General features: G+C 47.6%; 1 protein-coding gene and 1 long non-coding RNA gene across 18 annotated transcripts in view; both read left to right on the top strand.

Moving 5' to 3' along the window:
* LOC148004754 (uncharacterized) overlaps positions 1-5632 on the top strand; it is a 29479-nt gene extending 23847 nt beyond the window's left edge. For both annotated transcript variants that reach the window (XR_015625457.1, XR_015625456.1), the window contains exon 3: positions 2371-5632. This is a non-coding gene — a long non-coding RNA (uncharacterized LOC148004754). The remainder of the gene's footprint in view (positions 1-2370) is intronic.
* Positions 5633-8465: 2833 nt separating this feature from the next.
* The window catches only part of Snx31 (sorting nexin 31), a 60547-nt gene continuing 53686 nt past the window's right edge, over positions 8466-15326 (top strand). For 9 of the 16 annotated variants that reach the window (XM_087558509.1, XM_087558507.1, XM_087558506.1 and 6 more), the window contains exons 1-2: positions 8633-8974; positions 9104-9178. In XM_087558509.1, coding sequence (XP_087414635.1) covers positions 8909-8974; positions 9104-9178 — 141 coding nt within the window. In that variant the 5' untranslated portion in view covers positions 8633-8908. Of the gene's footprint in view, positions 9179-15326 lie in introns of all 16 variants that reach the window. The other 7 variants (XR_015624325.1, XM_087558504.1, XR_015624324.1 and 4 more) reach the window with 6 other exon arrangements.

Genomic DNA, 15326 nt, shown 5'->3' with positions numbered 1-15326 from the left:
CCCAGTTACTCTCCTTAGGAAGGCTAGAGCAGCAGTAGGAGTCAAACAAGTAAAGCTTGTTTGCTTGGATTCTCTCGCTTGGATTCTCTCTCTCTCTCTCTCTCTCTCTCTCTCTCTCTCTCTCTCTCTCCTCATTTTACAGATGTGTGGATAAGCATGGTGCCATGGAACCATAGTGTGAGTGACCCCATCTTGGTTTGTCAGTTGCTCATTGGAGTCTCCCCTGAGCATGCTCACTGAGCTGGGATTCCCGCCATTCTTTAGCAGGAAGTTCTCTGGACTGTGGCTTCCTCACAGTTCTTTCTCATGGACTGTGGCCTCCCTGTGCACATTTGTGTTTGGGTCATTCTTTTTGTTCTGCTCAAGATGCTTTGTAAGCCCTGAAGGAGTGCTGCTTTCTTTTCTTTATTTTATTGGATATTTTAAATTTACATTTCAAATGTTATTCCCTTTCCCAGTTTCCTAGCCATAAGCCCTTTATCCCACCCTTCTATAAGGATGTTCCCCCTCCCCAGCCACTCCTCCCTCCCACCTCCCCCCGCCATGACATTCCCCTACACTGAGGGGGTCCAGCCTTGGCAGGACCAAGGACTTCTCCTTCCACTGGTGCTCAACAAGGCCATCTCTGCTACATATGCATCTGGAGCCATGGGTCTGTCCATGTGTAGTCTCTGGGTAGTGGTTTAGTCCCTGGGAGCTCTGGTTAGTTGGTACTGTTGTTCTTATGGGGTCACAAGCCCCTTCAGCTCCTTCAATCCTTTTTCTAACTCCTCCAATGGGGACCCCATTCTCAGTTCAGTGTTTTGCTGCTAGCATTCACCTCTGTATTTGACATGCTCTGGCTGAGCCTCTCAGGAGACAGCTAGAGAGTGTTTCTTTAGCACTGTCCAAAGACTCAAGCTCCTAACTTCTGTGTGTGCATGTGTATGCATGTACATATATGGGCATGCACATGTGTGTATGTGAATGTGCATATAGGCATGTTTGTGTTTGTCTACATGCAAGAGTTCATTTGTGCATGTGCGTGTTTGAGTAATGTGTATCTATGCTTGTCTGATATGTGTGTGAGGAATCACGGTTGCGAATCCATGTGTATGTATGCATTTGTTTGCATGTACCTGAGTGTTTGCATGTTTTTGTAAGTGTGCATGTATGTGAGTGTGTTCCTGCTTTTATTGATGTGTGCTTGAGTATGCATGTGTGTGCTTGTACATGCACTCATGCATACTGTTGTGTGTTTGTGTGTGCTTATTTGGGTGTGTGCACATGCATGTAGATACATGCAAACCAGTTGCTCCCCAGTTACTCTCCTTAGGAAGGCTAGAGCAGCAGTAGGAGTCAAACAAGTAAAGCTTGTTTGCTTGGATTCTCTCGCTTGGATTCTCTCTCTCTCTCTCTCTCTCTCTCTCTCTCTCTCTCTCTCTCTCTCTCTCTCTCCTCATTTTACAGATGTGTGGATAAGCATGGTGCCATGGAACCATAGTGTGAGTGACCCCATCTTGGTTTGTCAGTTGGGCCTAGTACAGGAGCTCAGTGCAAGCAGTGGCCTCTGGATTTTATCTGGCCATTATTAGCATTGATTGATTTTTAAATTCAATAACACAGGAATAGAGGTGTTACGCTCTAGTAGGTCAGAGACTGTGCACAGATACCTTAGCAGGCATGTTCATAGGGCATGCCTGGGTGCTGTTGATAGGACCAGGAATTGACCAGATTCTCCTGCCCAGAACTTTCAGGCCAGGGACCCAGTGAACAAAATTCCTGCTGGGACTGTTGCTAATGTAAACACCACGGGAGTATGTGGGGTGGGGGATGGGAAGTGATCTCAGAACTAGGGAGAGCTGATTTGCAGACAGACCAAAAGAAGAAAGGAAAAACTGAAGGGTCGACAATGCTCCTTCCACAACTTAGCCCTTCCTGAGGTCCTGCTCCCGCCCTCTTTACATTTGAGGTAGTAAAAACACATCACTTAGAGTGGACTCAAGTTTAGCAGGTCAGGTATGCATAAATGCTTTCCCCCAGACCCCATTTTTTCTTTTCTGCCATCTTAAGAGGTTTGGAGGGACTGCTAGCATGCTCCCAAGGGGGTTAGCACCCTTGATTTTTATAATCAGAATTTCTTCATAAGCACAAAGTGATAGAAGTGTGGGGGAAAGGATTTTAGAGATCATCCAGTGTGGGGCTTAATTTTCTCCTTCCACGATCCCCTCTCACCTGAAGATTTCAGGAACCCTCAAGTATACTGATATATAAAATAGTTGCACAAACCAGACATTTACTTAACATAATTATTTAATATAGATAGACATTTTCATTATTGAAGATGAGACTGAATTTGTATAGTAAAATGAATGAACTTATTTTTCATAGAGAACTAAATCTTGGCTGAGTATTGATACTGAAGAATGTAGACCATCAAGGATGTAGACCGTCAAGGATGTAGACCGTCAAGGATGTAGACCGTCAAGGATGTAGACCATCTGGCTGGAGAGATGGCACTGACTGCTCTTCCTGAGGTCCTGAATTCAATTCCCAGCAACCACATGGTGGCTCACAGCCATCTGTAATGGGATTCGATGGCCTCTTCTGGTGTGTCTGAAGACAGCAACAGTGTACTCACATACATAAAATAAATAAATGTTTAAAAAGAAAAGGATGTAGACCATCAAGGACGTAGACCATCAAGGACGTAGACCGTCAAGGATGTAGACCGTCAAGGATGTAGACCGTCAAGGGTGTAGACCGTCAAGGGTGTAGACCGTCAAGGGTGTAGACCATCAAGGGTGTAGACCATCAAGGATGTAGACCGTCAAGGATGTAGACCGTCAAGGATGTAGACCGTCAAGGATGTAGACCGTCAAGGGTGCAGACCATCAAGGATGCAGACCGTCAAGGATGCAGACCGTCAAGGATGCAGACCGTCAAGGATGCAGACCGTCAAGGGTGTAGACTGTCAAGGGTGTAGACCGTCAAGGATGCAGACCGTCAAGGATGCAGACCGTCAAGGATGTAGACCGTCAAGGATGCAGACCGTCAAGGATGCAGACCGTCAAGGATGCAGACCGTCAAGGGTGTAGACCGTCAAGGGTGTAGACCGTCAAGGATGCAGACCGTCAAGGATGCAGACCGTCAAGGATGCAGACCGTCAAGGATGCAGACCGTCAAGGATGCAGACTGTCAAGGGTGCAGACCGTCAAGGGTGCAGACCGTCAAGGGTGTAGACCGTCAAGGATGCAGACCATCAAGGATGCAGACCATCAAGGATGCAGACCTCAAGGATGTAGACCGTCAGCATCTTTGGAGTTTTGATTGCTCACAATGAGAACACTAATGGCAGAAGTATGTTTGGGCTGTTATAGGAATTGTTGGAAATTCTGCTCTAATCTCAAGCCAAATTTTGTTTGTTTTTGTTTTGTTTTGAGATAGGATCTCATGCAATCCAGGCTGACCTTGAATGTGAAGTGCATCAGAGGATAACCTTGACTCGTGATCTTCCTGTCTCCATTTATGACTTTTAAAATGAAACTCCAGTTAGCAGCTGTCTTAGTTAGGGTTTTACTGCTGTGAACAGACACCATGACCATGACCATGACAACTCTCATAAAAGAAAATATTTAATTGGTGCTGGCTTACAGGTTCAGAGGTTCAACCCGTTATCATCATGGTGGGAAGCATGGCAGTATCCAGGCAGACATGGTGCTGGAGGAGCCAAGAGTTCTACTTCTTGATCCAAAGGCAGTCAGGAAAAGACTCTTCTTCCACACTGGGAGGAGCTTGACCACTAACAGCCTGTAGTGGGTTGGCCTAATGCTGCTTGAATCTAATGCTAATTTGGAGCCCCTAACACTAGTTACCTCACACATAAGACACTGAGTGACCCTGCCCCTAGTTAATTGTGATTGGTAAATAAAGCTGCCAATAGCCAATATCTGGGCAGAGGAGACAAAGGTATGGTTGAGGTTTCGTGTGCTTGGGGAGAGAGGACCATGAGGAGGGAAGGAGAAGGAAGGAGACACTGTGGGATAGAAGAACTTGCAGGAGAGGAGAAAGGAGTGTGGCCATGGGATAAGAGAAAGAGAGTGTGGTCGTAAGTGCTGCCTAGGGAGCTAAGAGCATCCCAAATGAACGGAGTAAGTAAACTCAGGTTATCAATGGGAAGTAGATTCTAACACATGGAGGATAGGCAGCTGCCCAGTATGCTTAAGGCATATTATAAATACACAGGCTGAGTATGTCTTTCTTCTGGGAACCCAATAACCAAAGGCAGGGTAGAGGAGTCCCAGGCTGGGATTTTTGATATTTTTACTACAGGAGCCCTCAAAGCCCCTTCCCACACTTTCTCCAGCATGGCCACACCTCCTAATAGTGCCGCTTCCTATGGGCCAAGCACATTCAAACCGCCACAGAAATTTACATGGTACTTTGATCTTCTTATTTATTTTTGAGACAGGGTTTCACTATGTACCCAGTCTGGCCAGGAACTGAAGTTAAGGCTCCTGCCTCAGCCTTCTTAGATGTCCTGTCAGGCCAAGTTCAGCTTAGCTCAACCTCAAGCCTTGCCTCTGTTTCTCCAAGGCTCCTCTCACCATCTACATGCCTCAGGTCAGCTCACCTCAGCTCACACTTACGCACTGAGTTAGTGTCCCTTGCTCCAGTAAACTTTCCTGTCCCTAGACTCAGCTGTTCTGTCTGCTTCCTTGTAAGACTGTAGACGTTGGGACAGTATCTAGCAGGTCCACCGTGGGTCCCACGGCCCAGGCTGGATTCCAGATACGCAGTAGAAATATGCTGTAGGAACTGCCTCCCCCACACCCACCCCTTGGCTGAAGGCCAGGCTGCTTTCTGAGTTCCTCACTGAGGAGGAGCCAAGCTTCACCTTGCCCTACTGCTCCCTGTCTGGAGATGCAGAAAGGCCGGCTGTGCCCAGTTTGTGTGTATTTAACCCAGACCACAAATGCCGAATGGTATCGCTGACTCAGCAAGTTGACCTCATTTACAGCGCACATGGCATGGCTGAAGATGCGGTTCCTTGTCCCCAGCCCCGACTCTCTTATTTCTGTTGAAGAACTGAATTCCTCTTCGTGGGTGTCCACAGGCAGGGAGGGCTGCTCCTATTGCTTCCCAGGATGCCGTGGAGCATCTGTAATCCAGGAGCATCCTCCCAAGGTGGGAAGAGGAGCCAACCAGAAACAGTGACCTCTGCAGCAAGGAAGGCCTTCTGTGGGAGCCCTAGGGCTCAGAAAGGAGTTGCTGTGGTTTGCAGCGATGCTATAGAGGGAGGAGATCTGTTTCTGCTTTTAACCTGGGAACATGGATGCTAGTCACCGAAAATCGCATGTTCCTGATTTTCACTAATTTATTTGCAAAAAACCAAAACTGTTTCATTTATTATTAATTTTTTAAAAATCAGGCCAAATGAGTTCTGATCTCCTATTGTTGGAACAGAGAAGGGCGCAGAGGAGCATCTGTCTCCAGCCATAGCCTTGGCTGGGTGACCAATGACCTAATGTGAAGATGCTTATGATAGTTAGCCCTAACTCTTTTTTTAAAAGTTTACAATGGTGCAAAGGTAATATGCATTCAGTAGAAACACGCTATAATAAAAGAAATTAATAATTTTTCAGTGTTTAAATCCCTGTCCTTCATTTGCTGTGATAAAAATATTTCGAGGAGAGCAAAGGAGACAGGTCAGTCGATAATGGTGGGAAAGTCACGGTTACAGGTGTGTGAGGCATCTCACCACATCCCACCCACACTCAGGAAACAGAGAATGATGCACACTAGTGCTCAGCCTTCTCCTGACATCTGCCCCAGCCCTGGATCCCTGCTAGGGAATGGCAGCACCCAGAGTGGGCAAGCCTCAAATCAGCCACTGCAGTCAGGATAGCACCCACAGTCAGGATAGCAGCACAGGCACACTCAGTCACTGCAGTCAGGATAGCACCACAGGCACCCTCAGTCACTGCAGTCAGGATAGCATCCACAGTCAGGATAGCATCACAGGCGCGCTCAGTCACTGCAGTCAGGATAGCACCACAGCCACCCTCAGCCACTGCAGTCAGGATAGCACCCACAGTCAGGATAGCACCACAGGCACACTCAGTCACTGCAGTCAGGAGAGCACCCACAGGCACACTCAGAGGCCCATCTCCCAGATTTTACATTCTGCCAACTTGACAATTGTCACTGACCATCACAACTGGCTGCCAGTACCTGGTCCAACCCTGCCTGAGACTGGGCACTGGAAGCTTGTGGTTAGCTGCTGGATCATGATACTACCAAACACTGTCTCTCTAAGCTAGGGAACATGCTTTAAATTCACCAACCACTTACCATTGTGTTCTCAACTTACTTTAGATTTATGAGGAATTAATCCCACCACTAATTGAGTAGTATTCTTCCATAAAGTTGTAAGGAGTGTTTAGCCTAAAGTAATCTTTGTAAAATATTAATCATAAGCCCCAGAGTAAACCAAGAAAGCATATCAATAAGGCTAGATAAACACTTTTGACATAGATATACAGTGGAATACTACTCAGCAATGAAAAAGGAATCAAATTATAAAATGCAACATCACTAAGCCAAAAGAAGTAAAAGTTAAAAAAGAAGTGCAAACTCTGAATATAAACTAGAGAGATCTCTAAATAACTATGCTGTGCATATGGAACTAGACCATACAGTATATACTGCCTGATTCCACTTATATTCAAAAAGGCAAACTAATCCACTGTGACAAAGCAGATGAACTGTTGCTTGTGCTAAAGGAGGTGGGAGGGACTGGAAGCCCTGAATCTGGGACTCACAGGGTGGAAGGAGAGAACAGAGTTCTGTGAATTGTCCTGTGACCCTGACACATTCTAATAAATCCAGTACAAATGAATAAATCTAACTTCAAAATAATTTAAAAGTGCCAAAGGCATGCCAATAAAGCGATGGTACAAATACGGTTATTTTTAATTTTTAAAAATTATTTTTATTGTTTTACGTATATGGTTGTTTTGCCTGAATGGGTGTGTGCCTTGCATATGCCCCATGCCCAAGGAAGGCAAAAAACATCAGATTCCCTAGAACTGGGGTTACAGACAGCTGTGAACTGTGATGTGGGTGCTGGGAGTCGAACCCACGTTCTCTAGAAGAGCAGCGTGCTCTCACACTGGCTGGTCTCTCCAGCTTTCCAAACGTGGTCCTTGAAGAGGAGGTCTTGGAGCATTGGCTGGAATTAGACGGAGAGTAATCAATAAGCTGGTGCAAAGCCAACCCTTCTTTCGTTCCTTCGGGTCCCCAGTCTGTGGTGCCACTCAGTCTGTTGACAGACAACTCACAGATGTACCCAGAGGTTTAGCTCCTAGGTGATTCTCAATCCCATCGAGTTGACAGTCAATTTTAATCATATTCACAAATTAACATTAATCAATACCAACATCGAAAAACCAAGAAGTCCGTGAAAGATCCTGGGAAAAGATTCATAAGAACCCAGCCACAGAGAGAGGAGTCTAGTCAAGAGCTGGGCTTCCCCAGGTAAGAGAGATCCAGGCCCGGGTTGGGGATTTAATTCAGTGGTAGAGCACTTGCCTCGCAAGCACAAGGCCCTGGGTTCGGTTCTCAGCTCTGGGGGAAAAAAAAGGAGAGATCCAGGCCACTTCCATGTTTTTATTTCCTATTAAGGGAAAAAGAAGACGTAAAAAGCCACAAGAATAAAACAATAGCAAACCATCAAAGCTGTGTTACGTATGGACAGCATACCATATGCTGTAACAAAGTTAAGAGAAAACAAAACAAACAAAAAACCCCTGAGCCCAATGCCACTGTGATGGTCATAGGTACCCATTTAATTAACCTCTGAAGTGGCTTTAAGCCATCAGAACACAGGCACCTGCAACATCCTTAACCTTCTCTTTAGCTCTTCTGCCAAAGACTTTGGCCTCAAGATGACAGCTTGCTTAGGGAGCTTCCCTTTCCCCAGAACTTCATAGTAGCCCGGTCAAACAACATCAATGATGGGAGCAGGCTTGTTTTTCTCTGCATTGACCCATGTCTGTTCGCTGACCAACGGCCATAATTTATCCAGGTTGACAGTTGGGCAGAAGCTCTGGTTCCTCTCCAAGTGGTAATCCCTCATGCTAACTTTCCCGAAGTAGCCTGGATGGTATTAGTCAAAGTTGATCCTGTGGTGATGCATAACTCCAGCATCCCTGCGGCCTCCTGTGTGCTCACCGTGCTTAGCGATGCGACCATGGCCATGGCTCACGTGACCCCGAGGTTCCGGGTCTTCCTCAGTCTGGATGGCATGGCGGTGGCAGAAAAGAAAGAGTCCCCCCTTTCTAATCTTAATCCACAGTATACTGTAGCCAGTGCTGTGGTGGTGGGAAACTCTCAAGTCATCAAAGCTCCCTCCGACAAAATGACAGGAGTTCCGGAATGAGGCGGGTCTGAATGACCACCCCCCTCTCTCTGGTAGTGAACATACATTCTGTTGGTCACAGACACTAGACCTGAATCCTGAAGTGGCCCCGGAGAAGCTCTGTTTCCTTAGGCAAGCTGCCCGGCTCTAATGATTTGGGGCAGGGTTGGGTCAGTGACTTTCTGACAGCTGAATAGAATGTTCATGTGGCTAGAGCCAGGATTCTTCTGTGGGTTCAAGGAGCTCCCTAAAAAAGAGTTCGACGCTCTTCCCTGCTCCCTGCCCCATAGAGGCACACTTTCCTCCTCAAAAGTCTCTAAAAGTCCAGCCTCTGTCCTCCAGGATAACCCTGGCCAGAGAGCTTCTGGACAGAGGAGGGGCGGGGCGGGGCCAGGCGCAGACCCCGCCCACCCTCAGACATAAGGCTGGAGCGGGGGCTCAGGACACAGCATAGACTCTAGGCATCAAGTCCTGTTCTCCACGCTGTCCCTGGTCATCGCCAGAGTCATGAAGATGCACTTCTGCATCCCGGTGTCCCAGCAGCAGCCAGACACGCTGGGGGGCCGCTACGTGGTGCGTCTGGGGCCCAGTGTCGGCTGGGTGGGGAGGGGCTCGGTGACCCTGTGGTCCCCCTCTCCAATCCCCCCCTCCCCTCCGTCCTCGCCTTCAATAGATAACCGGGACGGATGTCTGTGCTTTCAGTTGTACTCCGTGTACCTGGACGGGTTCCTCTTCTGTAAAGTACGCTACAGCCAGCTGCACCGCTGGGATGAACAGGTGAGCCCCGTGGGAAAATGTGCCCACTCTGAAAGGCTGTGGGGTGTGTGTGTGTGTGTGTGTATGTGTGTGTGTGTATGGTGTGTATGTGCGTGTGTGTGTGTGTGTGTGTGTGTGTGTGTGTGTGTGTGTAGGGGGAGAGGAGGGGGGGGGGGCTGGCTACAGTCTCCTGATCCGTGAACTACAGGAACTTTCAATCCCAGAGCAATCTCCTATATCAACATCTCCAACATCAGGTTAGCCTTATAATATGAACAGGATCATAATGACCAGTTGCAAAGTCACCTCCTTCCCCTGGCTTCCTGCACTCATAGCCCTCAGACCTATCCCAGAGTAGAGTCAATCAGGACAAGTGGATTTATAAAGAGTGTCATTCATATAGGTTCTAGTTCTAATGCAGTCTCATCTGGCCCTATACAGATTGGCTTGTGGCAGCTAATCAGGAAGTGTTACAAGATTCAAAAGCATCTAGGGGGATTTCTGGGAGACTCAGGGCTTGAGAAGGGACTCCAAGCAGAGGAAGTGACAGTGGCAGATAAGAGCAGGAAGTGTAAATAGGCAAAGAGAAAGAGAAAAGCTAGGCAGGGTGTCGCATCCCAGGGGAGACTGAGGCAGGGGGCTAGAGAATTCAAGACCAGCCTGTGCTACACAGAGTTGTCTCGCATCAAAAAGAAAAGGCTGTGAGGTGAGTAGGAAAACCAGATTAGCTCAGAATGAGGCAAGAGCTGGGGAGGCTGGCACCTGGCAGGAGGAGCACCCAAACGGTCCCCTCTTGTGACGCTCCCTGTGCAAGCCTGATCCCCCACAAGCTGACATTGCCTTCACAGGCTTCTTCAGAGCTGGGGAAGGTATTGCAGGCAAATCAGGGGCTTCGGTCAAACTGGCTGTATTTATCTAAAGGCACAGACAGCTGAGCTGGCCAGAGAGTTCACACGGCAGACAATAGCAGCGCTCAGCATCAGAAGGTCAGCTGCAGCCCTTGCAGGGGTTTTGGTGGGGATAGGGCTGCAGCTGACGTGTCAGAGAGCATGGGTCACAGGTCACAGGTCACAGGTCACCTCACAGAGCCGACCCTTCTCTTTCCCAGACTTGGTCTTTTATGAATTACCCTGGCTGACAAGAACTCAGGAACATGCCACCCAGACAGGAGCTCTTTCTTAATGTTGCAGGTGTCCAATATGTGGGATATAAAGTCAATATACTTTTATTTTTGAGACAGTCTTACTATGTAGCTCTGGCTATTCTGAACTTCACTGTGAGAGATCTGCCTGACTCCGCCTCCCAAGTGCTGGGATTAAGGGTGTGTGCCACTATGCCTGGTAAATTCAATTCCTACAGCCAAAACCTATGTTAGCAAAGTTGTAAACTTTACTTAACATAATACACGTATAGTAAAGGCTTCACACAGAGCTCGTAAGGACGCAAGCTGGCAAGGACTTTATATTCCACCCCCACACACATATACACAGCCTTTTCTTTTTTATGGTACCTGTATCTGGTCAGACTAATAAGAATTCGGGCTAGGAAGATGGCTCAGTGACACTTGCTGCAAACCCCTGTTAACTCGACCTCAATCCCAGGAACTCACATGTAGAAGATCTCCAACCCACATGTCGTCCTCTGACTGCACACATGTGCCCCGACTCCACAATCAAATAGATGGAATTTAAAAAATGTTTTAAAAAGATTTGGAGCCATTCCACTTCTGAGAGAGAGAGAGAGAGAGAAGAGAAGAGAAGAGAAGAGAAGAGAAGAGAAGAGAGAAGAAAGGAAGCAGGCTGTGTGACCCACACCTTTAATTCCCGCACTTAGGAGGCAGAGGCAGGGAGATTTCTGAGTACAGCCTGGTCTACAGAGAGTCCCAGGGTATCCAGGGCTACACAGAACAACCCTGTCTCAAAACAGAACAAAAGAAAAAGGAAAGAGAAAAAAAACTGACAGAGAAGGATCTGGAAAAGCCCTTCAACTTTTGCCAGACTTGGAGAGGACACACACACACGCACACTCACACACACTCACACATATTCTCACACACACACTGTACACATACACTCACACACATTCATATACCACACACAGTTATACAGATTCACTCACACATATGCACACACACACACACACACACACATTCACACCCTACACAAGTCACACAGACTCATACACATGCACACACTCACATACACACATTCACACACTACACAAGCCACACAAACAGACTCACACACACGCACACACGCATTCCCACACCAGGCTGAGGATGTGGCTCACTCAGTAGGTAGAGCACTTGCCCAGCACCTTTGATCCCTAGTTTTTGTAAAGCAGGCATAGTCCAAGATCATCCTCAGCTACATCCCAAGTTCAAGGCCAGTCTAGAAAACAAACTAACAAAAGAAAAAAACTCAAACAGTAATGAGTGGAGGAACTATTTTTCTCTTCTGCACTCTTTCATGGAGGCTTTGAGGAGACTGAGGTGAACTCTCCAAGTCTTGGGATGCCAGTGGCTGCAATAAGCAAACCGAGATCTGCGAGAGGCCTGTGTTGGTAAAACTGGGCCGTGGAGATGATTTTTGACTTTTGACAGAATTTACTCAGCTCATCAAATATTTCCCATCTCCCCCCTCCCGTCCCTGCCCCAGACTTCCTTCAACAAGAAACATGATTTCTTGAGGAACCTGTCCTTGCTGTAAAACCTGCTGGGTGGTATTCTGCTCCATGTCAGGCACTAGATTCTTTCTCCACCGTGCTCCTGGCCTCAGGGCAGGGGCTCCCCTCCATTTGGGCAGATGGGTGACTCAGGCAGTCCTGCTGTCTGAAGGCTGCTGTGACTAGAGATAATGAGGGAATGTCTGTGACATGTATGTACACACGGCAAAGAAGACAATTCCCTTTCTGGCTCACTCGGTGAGCTATCAGCTAACCAAGACACAACTGCATGCAAAGAGGACAGATTTCTGCTTCACTGAATGGCAGCAGCAGGGGTGCAGAGTCAGTGCCCCGGTTGGTGGAGCAGCCCTGGCTGACGGCGATGCGGCGGAGGGCCTTCTGAGTCTTCCACATTGCTGTGAGAATATTTGATACGGTCCCAGATGCAAGCTGGTCTGCAGGGGTGAGGTAGGCAAGAGGCAACGGAACATGATGGGAGTTATTACCCTGCCTCTCAACTGATAATTGCCTGAGGGAGGACATGACCCTGTCACCTCCAGATCTTCTGATTTTCTGAAGGGAATCCAGAACATCATTTTTTAAAAAAGTTTTATTTTTGTAGTAACAATCTTAGTTTATAAAAAAGTACAACAGTTTCCACACACCAGTCATTCAATTTCCTCTATTCTTTTCTTTAAACTATTTCTAAGATTTATTTTTGAAAATGTTTTAAACGCATGTGAGTGTTTTGCCTGCTTGTATGTGAACTATGTGTGCACTCTACCCTCGGGTGTTAGAAGAGAGCGTCAGGTCTTCTGAAAATGGAGTTACAGAAAGTTGTATGCTACTGTGTGGGTGATTGGAATCGAACCCAGTCCCTCGAGGATGACAGCCAGTGCTCCTAACTGCTAAGCCTCTCTCCAGCCTGGTGTCCTCTATGCGAACACTATTTTAGTGTGTCCACTTGTTACAGTGATCCAGTTGGCAAGGATGTACTAATACAAACTGCGCCCATAATTTATTCAGACTTGATTAGTTTATGTCTAATATCCAGTTTCTGTCCAGGACCCAGGAGCATTCCCCCTCACGGTCATGTCTCCTTTAGCTCTCTGAGGATGCTAGTTCTCTCTGACTCTCCATGGTTTTCATGACCCTGACAGCTTAGAGGGGTCTGGTCAGATCTTCTGTGGCTGTCCTTCCATTTGGAGACTTTGTTTTCACATGATGAAGAGTGAGTCGAGGTTTTGAGGGTGAGGGCCCCAGAGGTAACTAAAGACATTCTACTCACATCGCCTCAGATGTCTGCCAGGACATGGCTCTCCCTGCTGCTGTTGCCCATCTCATGGCTGAGGAGATGAAGAGGCATCCATCTGGTTTTCCCATAGCACCCCTCCCCCATCCTCTGCCCCTCCCAATCCCCTATAGAGTACTCTTTGGAAGGACATCGATGTGCACAATGTATCCTTAAGCAATGGGGATTTATGTTTTCTGTTCACACTCACTATCTGGAATTCTGCACAGAGACGGGCCTGTCCCTTCCTAGTCACTCAGTCAGTGATTTAGTTAGGTCGTCATGGGATGATGGGTATTTATGCTTTGGATTATGTATTGACGCTGCTTCATTATTGATCTGGCTGTCTGAGCTTTGGCCACAGGACTGCTTCATTTGGTTCCCATGTCTCTTTTATGTTCAGCCATTGAACACTTCCACACTTTCTCCAAGGTGGTCCGGGCTCTGTCTTAGAATGAGGAATTCCTCTGTGGATCTGGGGTGGCTTTCAAGGAGGAATGAGGCCCAGGTCTGGGTGCAGGTGTGCTCGCTGCTGCTACAGTGTTGCTTCCAGGCCTGCCCTGCGAGCTGGGAGGGAGACACCATGTGCAGCAGCCCAGGCTTACCTGTACAGATTCCTACACGTGTCCATTCCTATTAGTTCTTCTTATTGCTTCAATGAAGGTTCTGACAGAAACAATGTAAGCAAGGAGGGGCCTATTACGGATCACATAAGGCCCATCGTGCAGTGAGGACCAGAGGGGATGAGAGCATGCAGCCTGAGCCACAGTGGGTCTAACCCTCAGTGCCCACTCCTAGTGACCTACTGCTGCCGGCCAGACCCTATACCCACATGACCTCATAGAAAATACTACCAGCTGGGGACCAAGTACTCAAATACAGGTGCCAGGGGGGACATTGCACATCCAACCACGAACCATTTGTATCTTTCTTACGCTAAACAGGAGTTCTTAGTGAAGTCTTTACATGGGCCATTCTGGCCCCCTGCCCTTATCTAGAAATTCACTCCAGCAGCGAGGTATCTGACCCCACCTGCCTGCCTGCCACTTGCATAATTGTGCTTGAGTCTGTGTGCTACACAGTAGCGTGAGAATTAGCTCACGTGGGCATGGAAAACGTTTTCGTCAACAGTACAGAGTGGATCTTTGTGCATTCGTCTTGTGGACCTGACACTCTTCTGTCCTGCCTGACGTCACTGCTCTCCCCCTCTCCCCACTCCTTCCAGGGAGGTGGTGTGCTGTGTTTGTAATGCAGCGAGGGTCTTCTGTCACCTGCTGTATTCCATCCTGAGATTCTCCAGACTGCCTAAATGATTTTTAAAATATGTGCATATGTCAAGCTTGTGCTATGAAGCTGAGCATGCCTGGATGAGGGTGGAGCGACCGTGGAGCAGCGTGGAGCAGCGTGGAGCGCCGTGGAGCGCCATCGAGCGTCTTAGAGCGCCGTGGAGCGCCGTGCCCCATGGGCATACGCTAGCACAGAAACTTTTCTGCTCTCAAATGTGTGCTTTACCTATTCAGTACTCCCCTGTCCCACAGCTCTGTTGACAAGGGAGCTTTGTACTATATTTATATTTTTAGCCTTTTCAGATGGTCATATACTTGAATTCAGTCCGTATTGACTTAGTAGCATGCATAGAGGGTTCATCTGTATCCTTTTGTACCTAGATCTTTTCATGGATGAACAATATTCTATTGTAGGAAGGAGGTCACTATCTATCCAGATCTTGAAGGGCATCTTTGCAGTTTCCTGATAAAGCAGATTGGGGGTGGGGCAGTATTTGCTTTTTGAGACAGGATTTCCCTGTGTAGCTCTGGCTGTCTTGGAACTCACTTATACTGTAGACCAGGCTGGCCTTGAACTCAGAAATCTACCTGCCTCTGCCTCCTGAGTGCTGGCATTAAAGGCCTATGCCGCACTAACCAGTTTCAAGCAGAGTTTTACAGACTTATTTGTGTGTGTGTGTGTGTGTGTGTGTGTGTAGGCCGGAAGAGGCTGTCAGAGCCCCTGCTACTGGACTTACAGGAAGTTGTGACCTGCCTGATGTGGTGCTAAGAAATGAACTCAGTCTCTTGGAAGAGCAGCAAGTGCTCTTAACAGCTGAGCACAGGCCATTTGTGTGGATGAAGTCTTTAAAGGAGCTGAATAAATTGTTTCAAGTATGATTGCTGGATTCTATAGTGAGACTATGCTTAACACCGTAAGAAATCACCA

The sequence above is a fragment of the Rattus norvegicus genome, chromosome 7, assembly GCF_021556685.1.
Source record: "Rattus norvegicus strain SHRSP/BbbUtx chromosome 7, alternate assembly SHRSP_T2T, whole genome shotgun sequence".
Classification (NCBI taxonomy): domain Eukaryota; kingdom Metazoa; phylum Chordata; class Mammalia; order Rodentia; family Muridae; genus Rattus; species Rattus norvegicus.
The sequence above is the reverse complement of the archived record's forward strand: the minus strand, read 5'-3'. Positions and strand labels throughout refer to the sequence as shown.